Source organism: Garra rufa, chromosome 11 (genome assembly GCF_049309525.1).
Source record: "Garra rufa chromosome 11, GarRuf1.0, whole genome shotgun sequence".
NCBI lineage: Eukaryota > Metazoa > Chordata > Actinopteri > Cypriniformes > Cyprinidae > Garra > Garra rufa.
This window is the reverse complement of record NC_133371.1, coordinates 44,007,042-44,021,404: the sequence shown is the minus strand read 5'-3', so window position 1 is coordinate 44,021,404 and position 14,363 is coordinate 44,007,042. Positions and strand designations below refer to the sequence as shown.

The 14,363-nt window shown below is 34.6% G+C and overlaps 1 protein-coding gene across 1 annotated transcript; it reads left to right on the top strand.

Moving 5' to 3' along the window:
* The first annotated feature begins 110 nt into the window (after positions 1-110).
* Positions 111-14,121, top strand: pdcd10a (programmed cell death 10a). The gene is made up of 8 exons (XM_073850030.1): positions 111-213; positions 3,557-3,726; positions 7,954-8,007; positions 9,673-9,790; positions 10,368-10,494; positions 10,873-10,951; positions 11,048-11,130; positions 13,538-14,121. The coding sequence occupies exons 2-8, from the start codon at positions 3,637-3,639 to the stop codon at positions 13,617-13,619; spliced, it is 633 nt and encodes a 210-aa protein (XP_073706131.1). The 5' UTR covers positions 111-213; positions 3,557-3,636; the 3' UTR covers positions 13,620-14,121.
* Positions 14,122-14,363: the final 242 nt, after the last annotated feature.

The window sequence follows — 14,363 nt, the reverse complement described above, 5'->3', positions numbered from 1 at the left end:
AAGAACTTCTAAAAAACTACAAAGTGTCATCCCGCCCTCTTTGCGCTTCGCTGATTGGCTTTCACAGCCGCGTAGCCCCGCCTCTCATTCTTTAGATTGGTCATGCAGAAAGCTTCCGTCTTTGGCGAGCGATTCCACACAGAAAGGAAAATATTCAAAAGAGTTACCGAGCTAATCAGCAGTCAAATAAACACCTATACGAGAGCCGCACAGGTAGGAAAGGCTGAAAAGACACTTTTTAACTTTAACCTGTAATTAACAGTGGGCATTTCGCTGGGATTTCTGTGAAAATGTAATTTACGTTGGGACTAGCAGTCACCTAGCTAACAGAGACTTTAGCAATCCAGCTAATCAGGTCTTCACAATCGACCAGAAACTAAGAAATGTTTATATCTGATTGATTTTCGTTTTGTCTAATGTTAGGTTATCCCTTGCCAGGTCAGTATTTTCTAGGCCTCAAGTTGTTATGGAGAGTAAATCAGTTTTAGAGCTAGCAAAAACAGGCCTGATGAAGACTGAGGCAAATGTATATTTAGTCGATCAGGTTTGGAAATGACACAAATGACTATGAAATAGCTGTTGGATCTGATCCCAGTTAGTTATCAGAGTCAGATCAGATGGCTGTTGTATTATATTACAAATGTTGAATCGCTGATATCAGATCTATTTTAGATCAGACATTAAAATCAGGCTCTTGTTTCACACAATTGCAGTTTTGATACATATGATGACGTCACATTTGGGTGTAAACCTGAAACATCTTGACAGCTTGAATCAGCCTGGCAGTTGTTTACGACGTCGGGTTTGATAAATGTATTTAAACAGTGTAGCTATGCTGTCACTGAGGTGTTTTGTGGTCCATTAGATCTCTTGTCAATGAAATTGATTTGAATTTTTTTCGTTTTTATAACCCTCAAAACTGTCTTGTGTAAGAGGCAGTTGAAGTATAATGACACGTTTATGTTGTGAGGCAGAATGCTGTAAAATGTAGTTTGGATAAATACAGAATATAGTAACTTTTCATGCCATTTCTAATATATAAACCTTTTTTTATCTTCAAATTGGAATCTTGAGTGAAAATCGTAAGATTTTAGTTGATGTCTTTGATAAAAAATTGAATAGGAGAAATATTTGCTTAATTGCGTTGATTCGTAATAACTATGTTATGTACTAAGCTTGATTTGCAGAGTGAAAAACCCATCGCTTTTTCGTTGAAGTTATACATTTTAGTGTGTTTTTCAAACAAGGTGGCTTACCTAATGGTGATATTTATAGTTACACTAATTCGATGCACAAAAAGTAATAGAAATACAATAAACATATGACACATGCAAGTGTCATGCATAGCTGTATGATTTCTTAATGGCTTAATAATTGGCACACGTTTCCCTCACTTGGCGATAAATATGTTGATTCATTTTCTCTAGCTTAGTTCTTCTTTCATGCATTATAAGGTAAAAATGTAGTATGGTTGAATCAGGATTCACCTGTGTTAGGGCGTTACCCATTGGAGTGCCAAGGTCAGTCTCTGACTAGAGACACTACAGGAATCAGGTGTTGGCTGGCCTTTGTCCAGAGGAAAAAGGTGAGTCATTATAATGCATATGTAACCTGGCAACCATGTTTTATAAGAGGAGTGCTGGTATTTCCAACCATGGGCTTGCTCTATGGGACAACGTCACAGCGATCCCTGTTAATGTCACCCAGATAAGGCCGCCTCCCACCGCGGGGGCCAAAGGCCATCCGATCAGGTAAAAATGTAGAATGACTCACGGCCTCCTGTCCATTAGTCTGAATCGACGGCATTGAGATAAGCGTGCCTCACTTTCAATGGTTTGTAATGTTCCTTGTAGCTTGAGAGGAACCGTGACCTTCTGCAGATAACAACAAGTGCTATTGTTTCACACGTGTTGGGTGAAGGAATAAACACTTTGGCATGTTGCTGTAGACGTTGAGAAGAAATAAGGTGACTTGAGGCCTGTTCACACCAGAGCTATAAAGATAACCGTAGCTGTAAAGATTAAAAATCATTCTAATCCTATGTCAAGAGGGAAAGCCATACATCAGTTATAACGATAATGAAAATAAGGAACAATATTGGTGGAATTATATAACTATATATATTATATGTAATAATATTATATAATATGTTATGTTATATATTATATATAATAAACAGACCCTTATCAACAGAACCAATATTTTAAAGATAATGTAAAATTTGAAATTTATGTTCCAAAAAATGAGGTTACTGTGACTTTTTTTTTTTCAGTGTTATACCAAAAAGTAAAAATTGTTTTGGATGCAATTTTCACATTTTTATATTTATATAAAATTGCATCCAAAACAATTTTATTTACTATATATATATATATGTATGTATATGTTCCGAATTTGAAGGTGATATTACAAAATTACAAAACAAGTTGTACCATAATGAGTTTTATGTGATGTTTTAAGTGTTGTTCCAAAAATGTATATTTTTTTAAAATATTTTTTTGTCACAAATGTATAATTCTTTAACAATATTTTGAAAATCCCTATAAAAATTTGTTCCTAATTTGAAGTTGATATTACAAAAAAAATGTGACATTTTAAGTGTTACACCAAAATGTTTTTTTTTTTTTTTTTTAAATTTTCCTGTCACAAAAATATATTTTTCATAATATTTTTGGAATCTAAAATAAATATAAAAATGTGTTCCAAATTTGAAGTTGATATTACAAAAATTAAAGTTCCTCTGACATTTTTAGTGTTGTACCAAAAATTTATATTTTTGTATCTATTTCCTGTCACAAATGTAATGCATCTAAAACCACTATAAAGAAAGTTAGTTTCAAATTTGAAGTTGATATTGCAAAAAATAGGTTCCTGTGACATTTTACATGTTAAATACCAAAAATAGATTCTTCTTGTCACAAAAATACACATTTTTTAATTTTTTTTGTATTCATTATACTGTTACAAATGTATAAATTCTTGTCACAGTATCACATCTATCACAGAGTAACCACCAAATATGATCTTTTGAGACCCAGATCTTTTTGTCAAGATTTTAACGGTAATGATATAAGACTAATGATGACATATTAAGTCTTTTTCAGAACGTTTTTTCTTTCATTGACAGCAAATCACAATCCATGTACAAAACTGCAGCTCATATTTTAATAATAAACAGAACATTATCATACATTGGTGTGGACACTTATTTGTTAGCGTCCTTTGTGTGAATGGGCCTTTATAGTTGTCTACTTAAGATTTTCCTTAGTCATTATTGTCTTTGGGCCATACAACTTGATAAGGCTAATTCAAAATCTAACCATAAGTCACGGGTGCACCATCCAGGAAACAGCCTCTATTTTTCTTGCACTGGCCACGTGTCTCATTCCTTTATTCTTGAGGGACCTGAATCGCCTGAATCTCACCGAAAACTTGGCACTTTCCCATGGCTATCACGTCTACCTTTTGAACACAGGTTGAAAATGTCATTTCCTTACCTGTGAAATGAAATCCCGCTACCCTTTTCTAATCTCTTCCTCATTGGTTTTCCTTTCAGCGATCGTCTGGGCCCCCCTCATCGCGTGCCCCCCAGGAGTGAATGACGCTCCCCCCATCCCTTCCCGCGCCCTGACGAGGATGACAATGGAAGAGATGAAGAATGAAGCGGACGCGACCTCGATGGTATCCATGACGCTCTACGCCGTGATGTACCCTGTCTTCAATGAGGTACGGTGTTCAGTTATGGTTGCGTTGACACAGACTGAAGTTCAGATGCAAATGATGCACACCCACATGCTCAGGAAGGACTACACACAGACGCACTGCTCTTGTTGAAGACGGAGAACACTAGTTCTGGTTGCCCTCACATTATTGTATCAGACAATTATGATGCTGAAGTTGTTATTTAGCTGGCATCTTTGAAAATTTGAATGTATGAGTATATCTTTGAGTATATATAAGAACAAATTATCTTTCTATTGATGTATGGTTGTTAGGATAGGACAATATTTGGCTGAGATATAACTATTTGAAAATCTGGAATCTGACGCCAAAAATTTTAATATTTAGAAAATCACCTATAAAGTTGTCCAAATTAGATTTTTAGCAGTGCATATTACTAAACAGTAATTAAATTTTGATATATTTATGGTAGGAAATGTACTAAATGTCTTCATGGAACATTTATTTTTGGCATAAAAGAAAAATCAATTATTTTGACTCATACAATGTATTGTTGGCTATTGCTGCAAATAAACTCAACTTGAGACTAGTTTTGTGGTCCAGGGTCACATATGAGTGTCTCTCTTTCATTTTTAGAACTAATTTTAAGGAATAGTTCTCCCGAACATTAAAATTCTGTCATTAGTTGCTCACCCTCATTTCGTTCCAAACCTGTAAGACCTTGAATCTTCTTCGAAACACAAATTAAGATGTTTTTGATGAAATCTGAGAGCTTTCTTATCTTGCATAGACAGCAAGGGAACTACCACAGTCAAGCCACAGAAATACATAGAAGATACTCTTGTGAATGCCGGCAGACTGACCCAGAAGAGTACAAATTGTTGAAAGATGATGTTATTTGGTTTTCTTTACAAACAACAGTATTCTTGTGGCTTCATATGGCATTCATGAGGGTGAGTAATTAATGACAGAATTGTCAATTGTCATTTTTGAACTGTCCCTAAAAACTAGTTAAATGAGAATTAAGTCTAATTCACTTGAATTTAGCTTCATGATAATAAGATTGCATCAGCATTGGTAAATGAAAAACTATAAAAAAGGAATTTTGCTAACTTGGCCTTGTAAAGATAAAAAAATATATACGTATATAATATTTTTTAGCATTGTTGTTGACACAAGCCAAGTTAGAAAATAATCTCTTCTAAAGTGTCAAATTTATTTCAGCTACACTGCAAAAAATGCTTTTCTTACTTAGATTTTTTGTCTTGTTTCCAGCCAAAATATCTAAAAATTCTTAAATCAAGAAGGATTTTCTAGACAAGTAAAAATTATTTTCTTGTTTTCAGTAAAAACAAGTCAAAAGGAAGTGAGTTTTTGCTTAGAACAAGCAAAATAATCTGCCAATGGGGTAAGAAAAAAAATCTTATTTCAAACAGAAAACAAGATAATTTTTCTTACCCCATTGGCAGATTATTTTGCTTGTTCTAAGCAAAAACTCACTTCATTTTGACTTGTTTTTACTGAAAACAAGAAAATAATTTATACTTGTCTAGAAAATCCTTCTTGATTTAAGAATTTTTAGATATTTTGGCTGGAAACAAGTCAAAAAATTCTAAGTAAGAAAAGCATTTTTTGCAGTGTAATAGTTTGATTAGGACAGATCTTTAAATTTATTGAGGTTAAAAAAACATTTTTGTAGCTAAATTACATGTAAAGTTAAATATTAAATGTAGCTGTTTTTATAGTTTGTTGATACACGCTGTTTAAACATTAATAGTTGTCAAAATTAGTTGACAGAATTGATATATGTGACCCTGTACCACAAAACCAGTCTTAAGTCGCTGGGGTATGTTTGTAGCAATAGACAAAAAATACATTACATGGGTCAAAATGTTTGATTTTTCTTTTATGCCAAAAATCATTAGGAAATTAAGTAAAGATCATGTTCCATGAAGATTGTTTGTAAAATTCCTACTGTAAATAATATATCAAAATGTGATTTTTGATTAGTAATATGCATTGTTAAAAACCTAATTTGGACGACTTTAAAGGTGATTTTCTCAGTATTTTGATATTTTTGCACCCTCAGATTCCACATTTTCAAATAGATGTGTCTCGGTCAAATAGTGTCCTATCATAACAAACCATACATCAATAGAAAGCTTATTTATTGAGCTTTCATATGATGTATACATCTCAGTTTTGTAAAATTTTACCTTATGACTGGTTTTGTGGTCCAGGGTCACATATTTAAATGCACAGTATGTCACAAAAGTGAATACACCCCTAACATTTCAGCAACCATTTTAGTATGTCTTCTCAAGGGACAATAAGATGTATCTTGTATTAGAGCAGTTAAAATTAGGTGATTTAAGTACAACATGGCATCTCATAGCAAAGAACTCTCTGAGGATTTGAGAATTAGAATTGTTGCTTTCCCCAAAGGTGGCCAAGGCTATTAAAGGTTCAGTAACACCCTGAAACAGACTTACACTACAGCAGTCGGAGTCATACAGAGGTTTTCCAAGATGGGTTTCATTCATAACAGGCCTTGCAAGGGTCGAGCAACAAAGTTGAACACTCGTTCTGTGCATCAGGTTGAGAACCTGGCTTCAAAAGACATGCATGAGTGCTGCCAGCATTGCTTTAAAGGTTGCAGAAGAAGAAGGTCAACTTGTCAGTGCTCAGACCATACGCCGCACACTGCAGCAAGTCGGTTTGCATAGGCGTCGTCCCAGAAGGAAGCCTCATCTGAAGCTGCCTCACAAGAAAGCCCGCAAACAGTTTGCTGAAGACAACTTGTCCAAGAGCCTGAATTACTGGAACCATGTCCTGTGGTCTGATGAGACTATAAGATAAACTTGTTTGGCTCAGATGGTGTCCAGCATGTGTGGCGATGCCCTGGTGAGGAGTACCAAGAAAATTGTGTCTTGCCTACAGTCAAGCATGGTGGTGGTAGCATCATGGTCTGGGGCTGCATGAGTGCTGCTGGTACTGGGGAGATGTAGTTCATTGAGGGAAACATGGATTCCATTATGTACTGTCCATTCTGAAGCAGAACATGATGCCTTCCCTCCAGAAACTAGGCCGAATGGCAGTCTTTCAACATAATAATGATCCCAAACACACCACCAAGATGACAACTGCCTTGCTGAGGAAGCTGAAGCTGAAGGTGAAGGTGATGGGGTGGCCAAGTATGTCTCCAGACCTGAACCCTATTAAGCACCTGTGGGGCATCCTCAAGCATCAGGTGGAGAAGTACCATAGGTCTAACGTCCAGCAGCTCTGTGAGGAGTGGAAGAGGATCCCAGCAACAACCTGTGCAGCTCTGATCAATTCCATGCCCAGGATGATTAACACAATATCACAAAAGATAACACAATATATTGACACTTTTGGACAAGTTCACTTAGGGTGTACTCACTTTTGTTGCCAGCTATTTTGACAATAACGGCTGTATGTTGAGTAATTTTCAGGGGACAGTAAATCTATACTACTATCCAAGCTGCACACTGACTACTCTAAAATATACCCAAGTTTCATTTCTATAGTATTGTCCCTTGAAAAGAAATACTAAAATGGTTGCTGAAATGTGAGGGGTGTACTCACTTTTGTGACACTGTATTTAGCAGCTTTGTAACTTTAGTAACATTTTGTAGCATCACTTTTATGTTTTCGGTTTATACTGTGTGAGTGTGTGTATTATTTTGTATCCAAATTCTAAATAATACACCTATTATTTCTAAAATATTTTTCATACACAACTTTGAGGTTGGTAAGATTTTTTTTAAGGTTTCTCATATGCTCCCCAAGGCTGCATTTGTTTGATTTAAAAATGCAGTAAAATTAAAAAATATTATTACAATTTGCTATAGCTGTTTTCCATCGCAATATATTGTAAAATGCAATTTATTCCTGTGACGCAAAGCTGAATTTTCAGCATCATTACTCCAGTCTTTAGTGTCAAATGATCCTTCAGAAATCATTCCAATATGCTGATTTGCTACTCAAGAAACATTTTATTTTAAAATAGATATCTTTTGTAACATTATAGTCTTCATACTTGCATATGAGTACAGTTAACACAGCCTACATGTGCTGCTGTGCATAAATTCATATTTTTATTTAATTAGAGGCAAAATCTACACCTACAGCCAACTATATTTCCATTTTAATGTGGTGATAATGACTGTGTATAATGTGTGTAACACTAAAACCAAACAGCCTGCTTTATCTTGCAGTAAATTAAAATGGCTTTTGTGTGTGTTACAGCTGGAGAGAGTAAATCTGTCTGCAGCACAGACTCTAAGAGCAGCTTTCATAAAGGTGAGTAAATATAACATGATTCAGTTCTTTTATGTGTTAGAAAGTCAAAATGTATAAAATCAAAATAGATACCATTTACTTGTTCCTGGATTCATCAGTGCATGTTTTTCCAAAGAATGAATATGTATTCATAATCTTTTATCATAATGTAATAACCTGTTCCACCTCTAAATCGACTTTCCCATTCTGCTGATGTCACCAAAGCCAGAAAATAATGTAAGCCAGAAGTTTAATAGCTATTTAGGCATTAGTTTGTTTTCCTTGGTCTCTTGGAAGAAGAGTGAACATATTGTTAAAGCGTTCACATACGACTGCCAATTTACTAGAAACTTTGCCTATACATCCGAGCATAATAGAGGTTGTTTGCATATAAAGATTACATTTTAATCTGTAACAAAACAGCCGTTTTAATTATGAAGACTAAAGAAAGTTAGTCAAGAGTAGCTGTTTTTAGTTAATCATGAAAACCCTGAGTGTCGTTATAAGTGGATCACAGGGGAGAAATAAGATGCTACAAAGGAAAAGCTTTAGTTTTGATTCAGAGTCCTCTGTTTTTTTTATTTTTTCATCTCACTTACCATGAGATTTCAGCAAGAAAAATCATATTTTTCTGCCACTGACTGCTTTTGCTGTCTCAGCAGCCTAGTTTCCGCTCATGGCTTCGTAATATTGTTGTGTAACAGTCATATAAATCATACTGTTAGATGACAGATTTATTAATCATGAAAGCATTTTGACATGTTTATCTTTTCCTGATAGTAGTACAACGCATAAAATATTGATTACAAATCAATATTATGAATAAAATGAAATGCAACTAAAAATGAATGTACTTCAGTGTATTTAGCTGCTAACAGGTTTATGCTGTTTGTTATTTTGTGTCCAAGCTTTAAGAAATGCACTTTTCATTTTTTTTTTATGTTTGAATCACTAGATTGTTACACAAGATTTTTTCTCTTAAAAATAAGTCTCTTACGCTCACCAAGTCTGCATTTAGTTGATTAATAATACAGTTAAAACAGTGTGATCCATTTCCATTTGGCGTTGTAAAATTGTGTAACAGTCATATCAGTCATAGTGTTAAACAGCAGATTTATTAATCATAAAAGCATTTTGCAAAAAATGATAAAAGCATAAAATTCAACTACAAAACGTATGTACTTCAGTGTATTTCAGGGTATCAAGGTTTACACTGTTTATATTATTTTTTTGTCCAAGCTTTTTATTTTTTTTTAAATGTTTTAATTACTAGATTGTTTCATATGATTTATTTGATTAATAATACAGTTAAAACAGTGTGATCCATTTCCATTTGGCTTTGTAATATTGTGGTGTAACAATCATATAAATCATTGTTAGATGAGGAATTTATTAGTCATGAAAGCATTTTGACATGTTTATCTTTTCCTGATAGTAGTAAAATGCATAAAATGTTGATTATAAATCAGGATTTAATCAAACAAAATGTCTTGAGTTTGAAAATAAGAATACTTTGATATGTTGTTCAAAATATGAAACTTTATTGTAACAGATTTTTTTCATTTTTATAGTTCAGCACATGTCAAATCTTTATTTATTAAACAAATTAATTTTTCTGAAAATCAGAAATTCAGTTTTTTTGTGGCTATGTTGGACTGACTTGTGGTCTTGGTTTGTTGATGTCAGGCAGAGAAGGAGAACCCAGGACTGACTCAGGATATTATCATGAAGATTCTGGAGAAGAAGAACGTGGAAATCAACTTCACCGAGTCTTTATTACGCATGGCTGCCGACGATGTTGAGGGTGTGTATGATTTTCCGCATTTTTGAAGGTTTGCAATGCAAAGTGTTGTTAACCTTGCAGCTTCGCGCCTCTAGGGGGAGCTGTTTCCTCATGAATTAAAACCTAGTAATGACACTAATGTATTTTCCCTCATAATTGAATTTCGTGCTTTTTGCAAGTGTTTTTGACGTGCTCGAGATTTATACTGCTAATGAATGCACAGACACGCACCGGGTTTCAGGGTAATGCTCGTTTGTGTTGATTTGAGATGTAAAGAATAATAAATGTACTTCCAAATTGAATCTTAGCCCATTGTAAAATCCTCGTTTTGCTCTTCCTGCTGTAATCTATCCTTGTATACACCGTGACTGTGTTACCGTACTTTACAGGAGTATGAAATCTAGAAGTTTCTGCACTTTTGTTCAATAGAACAAGTTTCTCAGATGGTTGTCAATCACGACTGGCCATTTAAAAGTAGTTAAGTTCCATTATGTCTTCAAGCGCATCACATTTTAATGACAGGTTATTAGAGGCAAGTCATCTGTTGTTGCTACGGCGACTGAGTGCTTCCTGTGGGCGTGTTTTTTTGTGTGTGCAGAGTACATGATTGACAGGCCCGAGCGGGAGTTCCAGGACCTGAATGAAAGAGCTCGCGCTTTGAAACAGATCCTCAGCAAAATCCCTGACGAAATCAACGACCGAGTCCGTTTCCTGCAGACAATCAAGTGAGGATGATTTTATGCCCAGAAACGCATACAAATAACCTTTATTTTTTCTCCTTTGCGTCATGGCTTGCGTCAGTTTTTACGTGTACGCTTGCCCTGACAGAGTTTCTTTTTGAAGTATTTAATTAATATTTGAAGAAACGTCTGGTTCTTTTTTCACCCCCCTAAAGCAAACAAAAAGTAGGTAATGAAGCCTTGCGGTTTTCATTTTTCGGTTTTAAAATGTACGAATTTTGTCAGTTGTATGTAAACGCAGAATCTTGTGTATTCATCACCATTACTTTTTCCTGCTCAAGGTCATAAACATGGCTGATAAAAAGCCTATGATTGAGGCATTCATCCAGTATTTCTGAATGTTTGTTTAATTGGTGTTCACAGAGATATAGCCAGTGCCATAAAAGAACTACTGGACACGGTGAACAACGTCTTTAAGAAATACCAGTACCAGAACAGAAGGGTAAGTGACCACACACAAACACATATTGTTATTATAAGAAGGATGCAGTCAGTATACTGTACGAAACGTGATTAAAAATGGCTTTGTGTTTTCCAGGCACTTGAGCATCAGAAGAAAGAGTTTGTGAAACACTCGAAAAGCTTCAGCGACACTCTGAAAACATACTTCAAAGACGGAAAGTATGGAAGTTTTATGAATTACCTCGTTATATTTTACCTTTTTTTGTTCTCCATATAAATCTGTAATGGAAAGTTCTTGGTATAAAGTTAGAAAGTTCTTTAAAACAACCAAAACATAGTAAATGCAATTTGATTCGGAAATTAAAAAAAGATTCATAGGTGAGGCTTCAGAAGCACTGTTGCAGTTTTAATGATTTATTATTAACTAATCAACATAATAACGTTTGATCATTTTAATGTTATAGTAATGGCTATATTTTATAGTGAGGAATAGTGAGGATTTTATGAAATGTGAACCTCGACCACAAAACCAGTGACAAGTGTCAGTTTTTATTTTTTATTTTTTTATTAAGATACATCTGTATAAATAAGCTTTCCATTGGTGTATGGTTTGTTAGGATAGGGTAATATTTGGTCGAGATACAGCTATTTAAAAATCTGGAATCTGAGGGTGCAAAATATTCTAAATTATTTGTCCAAATTAAGTTCTTAGCAGTGCATATTACTAATCAAAAATTACGTTTTTATATATTTACAGTAGTAAAAGTACAAAATATCTTCATGGAACATGATCATTAATTAATATCCTAATGATTTTAACGTAAATGAAAAAAACGATAATTTTGACCCATACAGTGTATTTTTGGCTATTGCTACAAATATACCTGTGCTACTTAAGACTGGTTTTGTGGTCCAAGGGCACATATTTTATTAATTATTGACCGCCAGCTTGAACATGATTCATAATATTGTCTCATTTAATATTATTCCCCATTACAAACAAAGAGAAATTTGAAAAGTAAAAAATTCTGGATGTGCATGATACGTTTGTGCTCTGCAAGATTTTTAAAAAAAATGTTTTTGAATTTTTAGATTGTAATTTAAAAAACAAAGCTGAATAAATGCAAGCTGAATTTTCACCATCTTTAATCCAGTCCTCAATGTCACATGATCCTTCAGAAATCATGCTAAGATTATGATTTGCTGCTCGAGATACATTTATTATTATCAGTTTCTAAAACAGCTGCACTGCTTTGTTTTTGTGGAAACTGCATTTGTTTTCAGAATTCTTTAGTACATAGTAAGGATGTAACAATAACAAAATCATATGATAGGATAATATTGCAATATGAAGTCTACGATGCGAAATTGATATTAAAAAAAGACAAATGAAGAATTAGTAAAAGTTTTAATTAAATGTGTACGTTTAAAGTTAATTTCTTACATCTAATGCACTTAGAGAGTTCAAAATAATTGCTTCAACCCATATTCCTAACTAAGAAAACTTAAGTCAGAATTGACTTGCCTGAATTCAAGTTTTTAGGAAGCCAGAGAAACTAAAATATGATAATAATAACAATGACAGTAATAACCATATATTGTAAAACAATTGCACTGCAAAATAAATGAAAATGAATATTTCATAAGTATTTTTGATTTACACTACAGTAGGGAAATTACAATACTATTTTCCTAATTTCTACACTTGAAAGAAATATTTTGAATTTGGACTGCAGTAACATTACCCATTTAAACCACCAACTGTCAGCAAATCATACTGCACTTTTAAGCTTTTATTTTAACGGAAAACTTCAGCTTCGGTGAAAACAGGCTTACAAAAATGCGTCTCACTTCAAATCTAGTGAAATACTGTAATCATCAGCCAAAAAAATAAAGCATAACTGGTGGCTGTTCCCATTCCCAAACATGTGCTAAACTCAAAGCACATGCAATAAACTAGTTCACAGCATTCATTCACTGTGAACTCAGCCGTTTTGAGGCTGACGGATCACAAACTTTGAAACGCGCAGCGAAAGCAGACTGAAGAGTTTGAGCCATATTGCGCTTTTGTTTATTTGACAGATACTGTGTCAAAGCAGAACGGCCAAACTTTAAAGGCCTTTTATGTTAGTACAAGAAGTTTAAATATATTTTAAAAACTACACTTTTTGTCTGTAAGGCCTATCGTTTCATATCATCATGTGACCACGATAATATCGAGACAGATTTGCTATCGCAATATCACGATATTGATGATATCGTTACATTTCTAATAATCATCATTAGTCACTTTTGATCAATTAAATGCATCCTAGCTAAAAAAGAAACAAAACAAACACAAACTTTTGAACAGTCATGTTTTAAAAATTCGAATCATTTTAGAGCAGAGAACTTATGAACTTGTACTCAAACTCTGACATTTCTCACACACACACACACACACACACACACACACACACACACAGCACTTCTTGCCAATTTTCAGCTGAATGAAATGAACCTAAACCAGCTTTTTTTGCCTGAAGAACCTTGGGATTTCGCTGCATAATGTTTGTAATTTAATTTCTAACATTAATATGTGTTCAGATCTAATTTGTATTCCTTCCCTCTCCACCTTTTGTTCCAGGGCAATAAACGTGTTTGCCAGTGCCAACCGGCTCATCCACCAAACCAACTTGATACTGCAGACCTTCAAAACTGTCGCGTAGGAGTCATAGAAGTGTATTTTTATTTTTATTTTAAATAACCTTTATATGAACAATGTAAAAAACAAACAAACACGCAAAAAAAAAAACTTCGGACTGTAATTTATGATTCTTGTCTCCTGGCGGTAACACTTAAGGCAGGATGGCTTCTATGGTTTCTAACCCCGTCTAAATCTAATCTTCTTCATGAGCTGGACTGACCGGCCAGCGTTTCTCATATCCTGAGCTTTACAGTCACGCTATCGCTGCGGAGACGCTCTCGCTTGCTTTCTCCCTCTGTCTCGCTTCCGACGTGTTTTCGTTTCTGTCCGGCCAGTCCAAGAGAAAGCCAAATGCCTGGGGGGCCTTAACGGAACGGGACGGGACACGGGGCGTCCAGACGTGCTTGTAAATGCTGGGGGTGTAGCTGTCTCCTCTGATGCTTTGAACTTGAATGAGAGATGTATATTTAATAGATATTTGGTAACAGAATTGTTCAAATAAACACCGCACATGTCAAACTCAAGGTTTTGCGGGTTTTACTTTCTTTTTTAAAAATGTTTTTGTCACCATTTCAGCCTGAAGATATGCTAAGGTAAGCATCACTATTGCTACAGCACATACTGTGGGTTTGGTATTTTTTTTGAACTTCAAATATAATACTTGGTTGCACGTTGCGTGTAAATGATATTTCCTGGTGGGTTATAAATCAGATACTGGAAAAAATCCCTAGACTGACTTGGGGCATGAGCATGCACAAAAATGAGT

What these genes read in the sequence shown, in the direction of transcription:
- pdcd10a (XM_073850030.1), top strand. Translation starts at nt 3,637, where the DNA reads ATGACAATGGAAGAGATGAAGAATGAAGCGGACGCGACCTCGATGGTA. An exon ending in TGTACCCTGTCTTCAATGAG is followed by an intron (nt 3,727 to 7,953) that starts GTACGGTGTTCA and finishes TGTGTGTTACAG; the next exon opens with CTGGAGAGAGTAAATCTGTC. An exon ending in GGCTGCCGACGATGTTGAGG is followed by an intron (nt 9,791 to 10,367) that starts GTGTGTATGATT and finishes TTGTGTGTGCAG; the next exon opens with AGTACATGATTGACAGGCCC.